This window comes from Fukomys damarensis, unplaced genomic scaffold, assembly GCF_012274545.1.
Source record: "Fukomys damarensis isolate Sample0158 unplaced genomic scaffold, DMR_v1.0_HiC HiC_scaffold_28, whole genome shotgun sequence".
In the NCBI taxonomy this organism is placed as follows: domain Eukaryota; kingdom Metazoa; phylum Chordata; class Mammalia; order Rodentia; family Bathyergidae; genus Fukomys; species Fukomys damarensis.
The window spans coordinates 48,210,515-48,224,757 of record NW_022900940.1 but is presented as its reverse complement, the minus strand read 5'-3'; the positions used below and the strand labels follow the sequence as shown (position 1 = coordinate 48,224,757).

Genomic DNA, 14,243 nt, shown 5'->3' with positions numbered 1-14,243 from the left:
GGCCCGAGGCGGGCACGGCCTTCGGTGAGTGCCGGGCGGACGCTGCAGGGCAGGCTTGGGGTGCCTCTGCGGGACTGCCTTCCGCGGGCCGGTCGACCTGGGGCCTTGCCCTTCTGGGCTGCAGGTTTTCGACCCTTCCGGCTTTCATTCTGAATGATCACGTTCGCAACTTCGAGCATGGGAGGAGACTTGCATAAAATTTGGTTAGCAGCCCCTTGACGACGTGAAGTATCTGAAATTTTTGCAAGATTTGGGAAAAGTCCTGGGTAAGAAGCCATCCACGGGAACACCCTCAGAAGGTCTGAAGAGATTTAAACAGCACAAGGTGTGAAAGTGCCTAGGTGTGAGGAATAAAGTATGGCACGGGTCCTTTCCCCTGTGTCCTCAGTACCCTAGAAAAGTTTTTAAAATTTTAAATACTGTTTTACTGTTGCTTAAGAATCTGGTTGAAATCGGAGTTCACAGTCATTTGCGTTTGAGGTCCATCCAGATGTTGAAGTTTCAGGAAAGTATAGAGTTGTCACCCTGTCTGAAATTTAACCCTGCTGGGTACACAAGCAAAGAGGATGAAAAACTACTCATCTGCCCCTCTTTCTCATTACAGTGAGTTATAAGTGTGTACTCCAGAAGTTACCCACCTTCCGGTCAGGCTTTTTTAAGTGCTTGTCGTCTCCCAAGCACGTTGCTTAACTAAAGTGGAGTGTGAGGGAAGAAGGGGCGGAGGGCTGCGCAGGCTTTGACAGGCACCCAGATGAGCAGTGCCACTGGCCAGTCGCTGGCCGCGTTCGGCCGGCACTGCCTCCCATAGAGTTCTGAGCTAGCAAAGCCCATTTGCCTCCCCTTGGCCTTGGTAAGTTGCTCCCTGCCAAGCTGTCCCCTGCGCCGCGCCGTGTGGAGGGGACACGGCCAGGTCTGTGCGTGTGTGGCTGTCGTAGGAGCCTTCAGCTGACAGAGCTTTCTGTGAGCTACACTGACAAAGTAGCACAGCATGGCCTGATCAAGGCAAGAGGCTTTTGTTTTGTTTTTTAAGCTAATTTTAGAAACTTTTCTGCTTACTTTAAAAATAAAGAGAAGAGACAGGATAAGAAATCCCAGGTTTTTTCTTCAGATCTAGAATTGAACTGTCCCCATTTCCTGTGGTGGTCTTAGTGCTTCAGAATTATTCCTTTCAGTCTCTAGGAAGAAAGAGCAGGTATGTCGGGTAGCAAGCTGTGTGTTATATGATGAATATGGAATGTTTTCACTCACGATTTGGTGTTTGATTATTTTCTTTTGGTTTTCACAATCATTGAATCAAACTCCCCTTAACACCTTGCATGAGACTTCTGAGCTGTGCGGAGCTCTCCTCACACCTGCTCTTTACACCTTCGTCGTGCCAGTTCTGCTTGAAAATGCACTAAGCTTAATCAGGGTCTTGGATGCATATGGATGTTTCCTACTGCACCTCCTGTCGACTCCCAAGGCATAGTTTTCCCCTTTGAAACTCTTTGACTTGACATCACACCCAGTGCCACAGACGGGCAAATCTGCTCAAACTCAGAGGAATCCCAGTGCCTTTTCCATGTTACCCCTTCAGGTCTTCATTGTAGTGGAAGTCTTCTCGCTGAGTCCCACTGTTTCCCATGTTACTTCACAACCCTCTCCAGAAGGTGACTCAACCGTGTGACTTTCTCTATAGTTCCCAGAAAGACGAATAGATGGATGTATGTAAGAAACATGGAGACAGCTACCTAGAAACCCCATGTCGGGCCATAAGGCCGACTCTCCTAGGACTTCCTGTAGGAGTTAGCAGTGACATGGAGTGATCCGAGTGCCCTTTCCCTGGATCTCCTAGCGTGCTTGTGCAGTGACTGGTGGTGAGAGGAAGGGACGATTGGCGCCTGGCTTTGTATCAGTGTTGTCGGCCCAGACGGGTCCTAGATTTCCCTGTCCCTCTAGGGGACAGTTGTGGTGCAGGAGGATGATTGCAGATCTGATGAGCTCGCCAGACCCTACCCTGCAATCATATGAAATGGGCTGAGCAAGCAGAGGTCCTACACATAAGCTGTGTTGAGGTTGGGTGCTTTCTTGGCTGATCTCTTAACAGTTATACCATTTTTCTAAAGTATTTGCCATTGTTTAATAGAAGGCAGAAAGTGTTGGTTCATTAGATGATTTCAGATTGAATTTCTGGTGCCAGCAGACTCTTAGGTCTTACCAGAAATAGTGATTGTTTTTCTTAATTGAGAAAGAACAAAACATCAGTAGAAGCTTAAGCAACAGCTGGCAGAAAATGAAGCAACACGAATACAGAACAAGTGAAACAGCCATCCCACTCTGGAGCTGGCGTTTATGGCCCTAAATCCAAGAACAAGTTATTTTGGGGCTCATAAGACTCTTTGAAGTTGGCAGTTATTCCAAATTTTGTGATCCTATTAAGGAGGGAAGCTGGGGTTTCTCCCTTATTTTGAATCAGGAAAGCACCACAGCCGTGAACTCTAGTTTCAGGGCAGTGTCTTCTTAGACTCCCTGAGTATTGCCAGTGTTTTGACAATGGACACAGAGCTCTCCTTTAATAACATTTGCTTAATGCTTTAATTAATTAACACTTAACCTTCTCTTTCCCTTTTCAACCCCTTTTCTCCTCCCTTCACTGTGTTCATCCATAACTTTTAAAAAATTAAAACTCAATACCAAAGCAGGCAATGCATGTGTGGCTATGCCTCACAAAATAGGTCGGATTATTGAGGGGAGCCCCGCTGACCGCTGTGGCAAGCTGAAAGTAGGAGACCGGATCCTGGCAGTGAATGGGTGCTCCATCACCAACAAGTCCCATTCGGACATTGTCAACCTAATCAAGGAAGCAGGGAGCACGGTCACTCTGCGCATCACGCCTGGGGACGGTAAAGTATACTGTTACCTCACTCTCGCTCCCACCCCGCTTTTTTTCCCGCTGTCTTCATGTGAGTGAACAGTGCTGATGCACGGGCACCTGTATCCTCGCTAACTGAGCAGGCCATCAGGCCCACATGAGGCCTTGTCATGAACCACGACCACCCTCTTACCCGATTAACCCTCCAGCCCTGCGACCCTGCCTTACTGAATATATACAAATACCAGAAAATCTTCACCTGTACCAGGTGTTTCTGGCACCCTTTTGTTTGAAACTATGAAATAGTTTTGATGCAGCTAGTAAAGATCCCCTGATAGCCTATTAGAAATCATGAGTGACTTTTTAATGGTCACTGTCATTATGATATATGGTCGCTGACATTATAAAACCTACCTAATGAGGGTAGCCAGTGCAGTTTTTCTTAAATAAGTGAGTGTATCAAAATTTTGATTTCATGAGAAAGTTTTATGCCTTCCTGATTTGTTCCCAATTTTTAGATGTGGATGAAGAACTAAATGTCTAAATTTGTGATAGATTGTCCTATATTAAACTGAGCCTATTCTCATTTGCTTGTTTGCTTAGCTAAATTCAGGTCTGTGGTTCCTTGACAGCAGGGCGGTTCTGCCCCCATTCTGCCCCGAGTACACTCGGCAGTGTCTGCAGTGGATGCTGAGAAGCATCTAGGGGGCTCCCAGGCATCCTGCACTGCACTGAACAGCCCCATAGTAGTTAACGGGTACAAAATATCAGCACTCATTTCATAGTTCATATTTGCAAACTTGAAGTTGATATGCCAGTATCAGTAAATACAAACTGTTTGGAGATGTAAACTCCGAACATTGACTTCATTGTAAGCTCCCCTTGCCCTTGGAGGCGTTTTAGCTTTCCATCACTGTGACAGAATTCCTGAGAAAAGAGATGAACTCTGGCTCCCACTTTCAGAGGTCTCAGTCAATGGTTGGTTGACTCCATCGTGTAGCCCTCCGGCGCCCTCCTGCCATTTATATATTGAGCAGTGGGGGTGAGACGAGGGCAGCCTTTCTGTCTGGTGAGACGTGTGCAAGGGTTAGTAAATACAGAGCAGCAGAGAGAGGCCTACAGAACAGGCGAATGTGCTGAATCTGAATTTGAACTCGGGCACAAGTCAAACCGTACTTGGGGTTCTGTCAGTGTGCCCCCCCCACATTCTAGGTGGGCTTAAGGCTTTATCGGACAGAGCAGAACCAGACTGAGCCAGGCTAGTAGGAAATCAAGTTCAAGATAGTGAACGTATTTATGAGCTTAAAAATGTATTATGTAAATTGTACTCTTAAATTTGATCTTATTCCACTCTGATCAAGCATTGGCTTATACAGGCAGTAGAACTTGGCAACACAGATGCCACATTTTTCTTGGCAAAGGCATCTCCCCAAACTTCTCACATATTTATGGGATTCACATTTTCTAGTGTTGCTTTCAGATATTAACTACATATATGTTTACATGTTAAAACATTTATGAAAAATGACTGTGTCCTTTGTTGATGTGCTTGACTTTTTGATGTGGACTCTGTAAGGCAACTGAGGTTATCACCTGAGAAGGATTAGAACAGTGATCCGTGTGCAGAGACAGGTGGAAGAAGAGTGCATGCCCTGACTTGGAAAAGCACTGTGACAGTTCCTTGAGAGCCAAGATTTGCTTTTCTTGATACATGGAAAGTGCAGTAGTTAATACCCATTTTCATTCTTATGGGAGAGCTACATAGATGTAAGCATCCTTCAAAAAAGCTGTGGAGTATCTCCAGGAATTAGTCTTTAAGATTTTCAGTCTGTTCGTCTGCCTTGGGGTTTTAAAAGTCAGCTGCAATGACACCCTGTGTAATATTGCTGCTGGGAGGTAGGGAGACTCATGCTCATTTTGGGCCCTTCTTTTATACTGTATTTTTTTTTCTCTTATACAGGGCAAGTTTTGCTTTGGGGAAAGAACTCTGAATTTTTTTATAATGGGCTTCATATCTGTATTCATAAAAGAGAGCATTTAAGCAAAAACAATCTTGGTGTAATGCCAAGTGAAGACTTAAAAGTTTATGAAATAAGTATAACTTTATTGATATTATAAAAGCATCCTGGAAATCAGGGACGTGCTAAACATTATTTTGGTGCTCTGAAAGTGGCCCGTGAAATCCTGTAGTCAAACTGAGTATTTCGTATTTTAATTACTCTTTGATGATGCTGAGTGAAGTTGATGGTATTTATATAGTCAAATAAAAACACTGCATATTTGAAAGGTATGTACCAATTAGGCCTGATTTGTTTGATACCAACACATTATGCCCATGTAAACAGAACTGAAAGTCACCTGTCAGGTGAGTCCTGAGCTGCCTTTTGCCACCCGACCTTCTGGGGTGCCTTTGTTTGCTTCCATGCCTCTGTCTGCAGACTGGAGTAGTACACCTGTTGTGTGTAGTAAGAATCAGTCGAAGTGGTGTGTGGGGCAGTGACTCAGCATCTGTGTGGCTCACGTAGATGGTCTGCAGATGATAGCTGTTCACAGACTCCAAAGACAACAGCTTGAGGAAAACTCAGAGGCTCAAATAGGTATTTGCATATTAAATGTTAATTTCTTAAATGCTTAAAGTTAAGCTTCAATCTCAAATAGATTTGCATGTAAATATGATTGGAAAAATAGCAGATGAAAGGAGGAAAATTAATAAAGGCATTCTGTTTATGTATGGAGTGATTATCTGTTATAGCTCATCAAATCATGAAAGCAGCACAAATATAAACATTATTTGAGAATAGGATTTTATCTGCTTAGAAAAATTCCAGCTACAAATAACACACAAGAACGCTAAGGGGAAACTTTACACAGTCCGGTAACTATAATCACTTTAATTACAAGGAAACATTCTTATTGGTATCCTGATTATGATTTCCCCATGGTCCACACAACTTTGTGATTTTCCAGAGTCTCCATAAAATTAATTACAGTGAGCAATGTGAAGTTTGTTAAAGGTCCAGTGCCTATGTTCATGGAAGTTCTGGAGAGTCACAGTGAGGGCTGTGCTATCCTGTCCTGTGTGTTGGCCTGGGGCCGGCTTTATGATATGCCCCTTAGGTGTATCACCTCAGTTCTGCCAGTGGACTGCCTTTGAATGGGGGGCAACAGTAGGAGCCAGTGTCCTTCTGAGAAAAAATTAATGATGTGTTTTTAATATAATAAATGCCAAGAGAATGCTAATTGTTTTTAGCATTATTAATGTGCCAAGTGCCATCTCAGTTTATTCTTGGATGGTCTTTCTTAGCTTCCTCTGCCATTTCACTTGTGCAGAGAAGGAACCTGAATTCCTGAAATTAAGTGACTTTGCATAAGTTCTGCTTGCCTCATGAATTGCAGAGCTGAGTATGCAGAGCAAAATGATTCAGACCACAATCTGAGCTTGACACTCCTGAGTCAGCCCACTTCCCAATTAGCTTGAGAAGCAGCACCTCCCCAACTCTGAGGGTCACAAGGCCCATGGGCCCAGGACATTGTTGTGCAGAGTCTACAGAAGCAACAGACTCCTGTGGAAACCTTTCCTTTGATGTCATCCAGAACTTTCCAAACTTAACTGACCATAGATTCTTTGCTTTCAGAATTTGTAGAAATATTTGGTGAGAGATCGTGGGGAACACTGTCCTAAAACATGAATAGAATTCATACAGCAGTTCTCTTGACCTAGCTATATGTTCTCATTAATCTTTTGTCTTGGCTGTAGGAATAGTGGATATCTATCACTTCAGTAAAAACTATTAAAATCCTATTTAAAATTTTCATTTTCTAGAGATCTTAACTTAAGTTCCCAAAGTAATAAACCAAAAAGGCTTAGTGGTTTCAAGGCTCATAGCTGCATAAATATGTACTGAGTGCTTACTGCATGTTCCTTTCAGTCCGTGAGAAAGGAATTTGTGCCATCTCCCTCTTTCGTGAGATGAGAACAGTAAGGCACAAGGCTAATGAGTAGGGGAGGGGAGGATCTGGATCCAGGCCTGCATGTCAAACCCAGGGCTTCTAACCCCTGTGCATATAGTTAAGACAACAAGAAACCTGACCCAAGTTAGGTAATATCCTTAGGGAGTTAAACTGGAAGGTGGGCAGGCCACAGTGGGGATATGTGGAATGTCTCTCCTGGACCGCAGAGGAGAGAGAGATATTCCAGGTTTCCCAGTTTGGGAGTACCTAAAATGTATTCTCATAGAAAATTTGTTGTTTTCGATGGATAGATATATGTATTCAATAAACATTAACCCCTTACTGTGAATTATCGGAAACTTGTAGACGTCAAGGTATGCTGTGAATTAAAGGGGCACTTGCCCCCCACCCAACACAATTAGCATTTTGTTGATTAGAAGATGTACCCCAAGTTCCAAAGAATCAATTTAAATATGAAAAGCAGGGCTTGTTTATAGTTGGTTGATACCTCCCTTGATGTTAATGGAAAAGTAATTAGCAAGAGTAACCATCACTGTGTGAATTATTGAATTTTAAAACATGAATCTGTGTGCACTCTATAGTTACACACATGAGTATTTTCACATTCCAAGTCTCCAAACTTAGAGATTAATGAAGTTGCTGATGGCTGTGATTAGTGGAAAAGAAAGTCAATTTATATAGGAATGTACTTGTATTCGTTACATTAAGATGGCTTTATCATCTGTATAACATATTTACAAACTCTTGTTTCTGTAACGTGTTTTAAAATTAATCTTTCATGAATGAAATCTATCAAGAGCTCCATATTTTCACTTGTGGAGCAGAAAGGAGTGGTGCTTGTGTATCTTTGATGAGAGTTGGCACACTTCTGATCCTAGCACGGCATTCACATGAGGAGATCACGCAGACTCACTACACACTGTGGTGGATTGAGGCGGTGTAGTGGAAACATCTGCTATTAGCCTGTAAAACTGGAAAGTGACTCCAGTGTGGCACCCTGGAGGATGGGATGCCATCTGCCGTGCGGGGAGGAGCAGCACACACCTGTGCGAGCTGTAATGCTGGAGCAGCACAGTCTTTGGCGAACTCTGCTCCCTTCAGCGGAGTGTCTAGCTGGGAGGAGGGTCAGGGCATACATGGCCGGCATCAGAAAAGATGGAGTGGTTCGTTAAGCTCATGGATGAGGGAAATTCAGGTATAACTATTTGAGAAGTCAGCGTTCTTTCTTAAATCCGGGGCTTCTGAGCGCCTCCTGGTTGAAGGGTGTCTCCTCTAAGCCCCTCATTTCTTTATGTTCGGTCCTGCAGAGTCCTCCAATGCCACCTTGCTAACCAATGCAGAGAAGATCGCCACGATCACCACCACACACAGCCCTGCGCAGCAAGGGCCCCAGGAGACAAGGTCAGCTGCGGCTCTGGTTTCTCTGTGAGGTTGAAGGGGCAGGTGATCCAGCACGACCACACACACACCTCTGACTCTTTCCAGTACCCCTTTGGGTTGCTGTCATATTTTCTTTCTTTCTTTGGCAGGAACACCACCAAACCAAAGCCAGAGTCTCAGTTTGAGTTCAAAGCACCCCAGGCCACACAGGTGAGGGCCATTTCCCTTCTTTTTTTTCTTTTGTGTGTACTTTGTTCATTTCCTTCCAATTTTCTGAGGCTAGTTCAAGATAGATTTTAAAAGACATTATTAACTTTACTCTTTTATGCAGTGATTTACCAAATGTGTATTCACATTTAATTTCTAGGAAATGACATTTTATTTTGCTGCCTTTAAAAAATATTCCTAGATATCTATGTCTAGGATTAAAAACAAAACAAAACGATCAGTAATGAAAAAGCTAAGCAGGTGATGTCTGTCTACTTACAGTTTTCAAAAATGTATTTCTGCCAGGTGTGGTGGTACATGTTTATAGTCCCAGCTCTCAGGAGGCTGAGGCAGGAAGATCCCATCTTGAGTTCAAGGCCAGTGTGGACTACAGAGTGAAACCCAGTCTCAAAAAACCAAAACAATAAAAATTGTTTCTGCAAAGAAAATATCTCTTTTGATAAGGTGTGAATTTCAGGTAGACGGAGAAATGATAGCAAGTGAAACACATCTGGGAAATATTAGGTGATGCAAAGTTAAATGAGTTACTTTTTTATTCCCTTCCTTGGAGCCGTTGGTCTCTGCACATGGCATGGAAACCACTCCCAGACTACAGAGCTCGTGTTTTCAGCCCAGGATGGGCACTGCTGGCGTGGGTCAGGAAGCACCATGCCCAGCAGCAAACGGGCATAAGCACCATTCTGCCCATGTGGGGCAGGCTCGGCCCGAGGGAACGCTCACAGGCACATGTGCAGGGCGCTCGTGAACGCTTTCAACTCTGGCTCCCCACCCTGAGATTAACAGACTAATGAGGATGCTTAATAAACGATGAAGTGTCCCCAGGACGGGGTGGGGGATGTGTCTTTTTGCCAAAGTAACATAATAGAGAATGTTTGGGAAGAGATGAAGAAAAACAAGTGTGGACATAAATTCTCCAGGAATTATTGCATTTAATTTCTTTAAACAGGAGCAAGATTTTTACACTGTGGAGCTGGAGAGAGGAGCCAAGGGATTTGGCTTTAGTCTTCGAGGAGGCCGAGAGTATAACATGGACCTCTATGTTTTGCGTTTGGCAGAGGACGGGCCTGCAGAAAGATGTGGAAAGATGAGGGTGAGTTGGGCGAGGAGGCTGAGGTAGATGTAAGCAAACCACCTGGGTCTCACATGGTTAAGACATCCGTGTTCACGAGAATGGCGTTTTCTACGGTGTTTCAGCATACTCCCACCCTACCCTACTATGTGTCTTCTCCTAAAGTATTATTAGTTGTGGCTACTAAATTTGATGAGTCTTTGAAAAGATTAAAATCACTAACAAATGTCTTCAAAGTAGGTGTTCTCCAACTGTCATTTGCATAGCTCTTGAGTTCTTCTGAGGCAGGCATTGCTTCACAAGAGTCCCTGGGTACTCAGATGTTCAGGCAGCAGGAAACCCTGGGGCCTGTGGATTCTGGGCATGGGCTCTGTTCACGGGCCTGCTAGTCTTCCCTAGGCAGCACAGCAAGTTGACCCCTCTGCCTCAGCAAAAGGACAGCAGCTTCACAGCCACAATATTCAAAGTTCTCTGTAGTCATCAAAGCTGCAAAATTTAAGTACACAAATGCCAGAATGTCAGCCCGTGCTGTTGAGCTGTGTAGTTATCTGTTGCCGTGAACGAATGTGTCATTCCCCTGGCAATCTAGATGGTTAGGGAAAGATAAACTGTCTCCTCATTATAGATAAGTCACCTAGACTGAGATAATATGCATGGGAGCATTTACAATGAATTAAAAGAAAGTCAGGTCAAGAAGGGAAGAAAAGTGAATTAAATTGGGCTTGAGTGGAAAGAAGAAAACACTGACAAGAGTGAGGAAGTCATTATTGTATTTGTACCTAAGGCACAATTTTGATTTTTAAGTTTCTTCAGACTGAATTTTTAACAGTGCTCTTCACAGTTGAGGAAGCACAGTAGAGCATGTTTCATGATTAAGCAGTGAAAAGCTGTGTACACATAAAAATACAACTTCCAGGATCAAATGGTACACCAGTGTCTTGTGTGTCTGTCTTTCTGCGCATACATGGGGAAGATAGATACAGATACACAGATACAGATATCACTGTTTGAATCATTGCTTGAATTTTAAACACACGGCGTATGCGTTCCCTGGTCTGGAATCATTCCTAAATTCCTGATGGATTGGAATGTCTTGACCATGGTATTTTACATAATAGTGTGCATGCGGCCCACAGGAGACTCTTACCCAGGTGACCCTTGCAGCACAACAAGTGTGCAAGTGTGCGTGTGGCTTTGGCCCTCTGCAGGCGACAAAGTGGACTTTAGGAAGTTGAAGGACCTGAGCTGACAAGAGCCAAGGTTCATACTCACAGCCGTGTACCCAGAGCCCGTGCCTTCCCTTCTTTCTGGCCGGTTCTGCTCATTCCCTTTAGCGGCGCCCACAGCAGCGGCGAGCCAGGGAATCATGTTCACTGTGTGAGGAGGACTGTGGTCTCCTGAAGGTGCACCTATGGGAGGGTTGTGTGTGGCTCATTTGTGTGGTAGTTTGTAGCCCAACTGCCTGTTGAGCTGTGGCCAGAGCTCTCACTTACACGATACCATGAGGCTCCATGGTCATGTTAGTTTTCAAAATACCTGAGAAAGTGAACTTTACAGGAAAAAAGCTTTGTTTTGAATCGTGGTTTCAGTGCATAGTCCATTGGCTCCATTGTCTGGGGACTTGTGGTGAGCGAACCCCCGGGGGAGTGTTCGTGGACGAGCCCAGCTGCTCACACCATGGCAGCTGGGAAGCAAAAGAGAGCGAGAGCAGACAGGGTCTGGTATCCTCTTTAGGACCTGTCCCCAACACCGGACTGCTCCTCTAGGCTCCACGTCCTGCCGCTTCCTCCACCTGCCAGCAGCACCGCGGGCCGGGACCAAGCGCTCAACACAGGCTTCTGGGGGACACTTCCGCACCAGAGCAGGGCCCTGGGGACGCATGTCTGTGCCGGGGCAAGTAGACAGAAGCCCAGGCTGTCTCGTAACCTGAGACCGTAATCTGTGGAGGGTTAGAAGGGAGTCACAGCTCTAGGCCACATTCAGAGGAAGGGGGATGAGGCCCAGACGTGACTCTGGTAGGCCGGATGCCTGCAAGGGTCCCACGGAGCCTCCTTCCCTCTGCGACTCTCACTCCCTCACTGCCTCAGCTTTCTTCCTTTAGCGCTTAACCTTTTTTAGCGTATGTGTATTTTTCTCATTCTTGTACTACTTGTGTTTCCTTGATTCTAATCTCATCTCTGTGAGGACAGGGATTTCTCTGTGTTTTTCACTGCTGCACCCTAAGCTGTAAGAAGTTTTCTGGAATGTGCTTAGTAAATATTTGGTAAGTGAATTAGTGAAAGGAGGACCTCCACAGCTGTGACCCTGTCCCTCTGTTCTCTCTTGCCTGGCAGATTGGTGATGAAATTCTAGAGATCAATGGTGAGACCACCAAAAACATGAAGCATTCCCGGGCCATAGAACTGATTAAGAATGGTGGCCGCAGAGTTCGTCTGTTTCTGAGGCGGGGAGATGGCTCGGTCCCAGAATATGGTGGGTCAAACTATGAAAACATTCCTTCCTTCCCTGGCATGACTCCATGAATTTGTCTCCAGAACGGCAGCAGAAAAGTCCTTTTTGTTTCCCCTAATCACCAGTGTCTTACCAGCCTCGCACACACCATGTGATTATTTGCCTCGCTTGTTCTGAAATCTCTACACATTTCATCCTTTTGCTTGCTTACGTGGACTTGGGGATGGCCTGACAGCCTCTTTCTGGTAATCAGAGAGAAGGAGTTGTCCAGTCCGACCGAGAGCGGAGGGATGTTTGAACTGTGCCAAACTGTTTCTCAGATCAATTGTTAGCACAAAATGACTATATACCCCTTTGAAGAAGCAGGAAAGCAGGTTTCCTGAGTGATACGTTGAGGCACAATTTATTTTTTCTTTTTCGGTTACTCGATATCTTTATTTAAGAGGCGTGAAATCTCAAGATGGTTTGGGGGCTTGCTCACCCCTTATGTGCTGGATACAGTGATTCTTCACCCCCTACTGGCCTCTTGCCCCATCAGACCACCTAAGCCCACCACTAACAAACAACAAACAGAAACTGTTGCTATATTAGCCATACAGATTCCCAGTGCTCACCATGAGGGAAACATGTTACTATACCTTTCCTGTGAGGAAAGCCAGGTTATACGTAGAGTTCCTTTATCATGTCTTTAGATGCTTTGAGTAGACAGAAATGATCTTTACATAGCTTAGTGTTCTGATGGAAATGATGATGTATATTGTAATAATTCTGACCTATTAAGATTGTTTAAAATTTTAAAAATAAAAATGAAGACACTATGCCCTAGATATAGGGCTTTTTCCCCCAACCAAAGGTCTACAAAAGTTTCTATAGAAACTGTGATTGAATGGCCCCAATATACATCGGTCCCCTTTATTAGGGATTTATCTGCTATCACCCTCTTTTCTGAAAGTCACTGCACAGTCCCAGCTGCATTTTAGACTTGATGAGGTGTGTGATGCAGCTGCAGCTCCTTTGAAAGGCAGCCTTCCAGGGTTAGACTTGGGTGCAGTGCTCAGGATGAGGGTCCAGGGTAAGGGGCGAGGGTCTCAGATAAGATGCTACAGATGTGGCCAACCCAGAAATGAAAGCCACAGCACGAGGCTGCCCCGCTGCACGCTGCTCAGCTCTGACCGTGGTCACCGGTGCCACTGAAAGTGTAACGATGTCTGCCTGTGCTTGTCGGACGTGGTATTCTATTTGAGAGTCTTCGTCAGTAACCTGTGTACTTCTCCAAACCTGTGTCTGTTGCACTGAGGATGAAAATCCAACACTAACAAATGTTCTTTGGGCTAAAAATAAAGATCATTCACACGTTTTTCCAAGAAGGGTTGGATGTGCCAGGGTTGCTCTGCTGTAATGTTTCATGTGTCCTTTGGACTAAATCTCTCTAATTCTATTGATTAGAGTCACAAATGGGTTACAATATGTTAAGTTCCAATATTTTTCTGACTTGACTGGAACCTGCTTCTCTGTGAGGCTATTTTTGTAATAGTTTTTGTACTTAGTTTAACTGCGGTGGTGGGGAGTGGGTGCTGGGAGGGGACTTTGTTCTTTGTGTTTATTGTCAATGCTCTCCTATGCCAGCCTGTCATTGTTCCAGTTGTTTAAAAAAAACACACACACAAAACAGAACAGGACACATCCGTTGTCTGGGTTCTCAAGTCACCTACACTGTCTGAAAATGCCATGTCCGATCACGGTCTCTGCAGCCTTATTTATAGTGTTGCCTTAGGCTGTCTGACTGGACAAATAAACTCTCTTTGCCCTATGTTAACAAATGCAGATTTTATTTTTTCCTTCTTTGTTATAAGGGATCTAAATGTTCAACTTTTTCTCTTTCTCTTTCTCTCTCTCTCTGACTGTTCTTGGTGCTGGGCCCTCTCTTCTACAGCGATGATACCTCCTAGTATCGCTGCATGTATGAGAAATGAAAAGCTCGGGGAGGCTTGCTTCTACCTTATGGGCCATAATCAAACTACGGTTTGTAGCTCAATCAATACTAGGTGTTTCTGTGCTGTGGCCTAATTTCCTCATTGCTTCTGCTTAGCTCTATTTTGATATGTTTGGCAGTTCATTCTGAGCACCCTGCGTTCTTTGAATTGTAAGTACACCACTGACCTTGTCAAAGTGTTGCTGTCCCTTGTCTTACACAGAAGGACTCCAGGTTAGGTTTATATGGTGATCTAAGGATCACCCAATGTCAGATGAGTTTTTCTCCATTCTAGAAAGAGTTTTAAACCGTACATCACA

The 14,243-nt window shown here is 44.5% G+C and overlaps 1 protein-coding gene across 1 annotated transcript in view; it reads left to right on the top strand.

Moving 5' to 3' along the window:
- Magi1 (membrane associated guanylate kinase, WW and PDZ domain containing 1) overlaps positions 1 to 13,620 on the top strand; it is a 577,911-nt gene extending 564,291 nt beyond the window's left edge. The window contains exons 19-23 of the mRNA XM_033757021.1: positions 2,604 to 2,882; positions 8,131 to 8,224; positions 8,353 to 8,413; positions 9,378 to 9,521; positions 11,834 to 13,620. Of these exons, the coding sequence (XP_033612912.1) occupies positions 2,604 to 2,882; positions 8,131 to 8,224; positions 8,353 to 8,413; positions 9,378 to 9,521; positions 11,834 to 12,022 (767 nt within the window). The 3' untranslated portion in view covers positions 12,023 to 13,620. The remainder of the gene's footprint in view (positions 1 to 2,603; positions 2,883 to 8,130; positions 8,225 to 8,352; positions 8,414 to 9,377; positions 9,522 to 11,833) is intronic.
- The last annotated feature ends 623 nt before the right edge of the window (positions 13,621 to 14,243 follow it).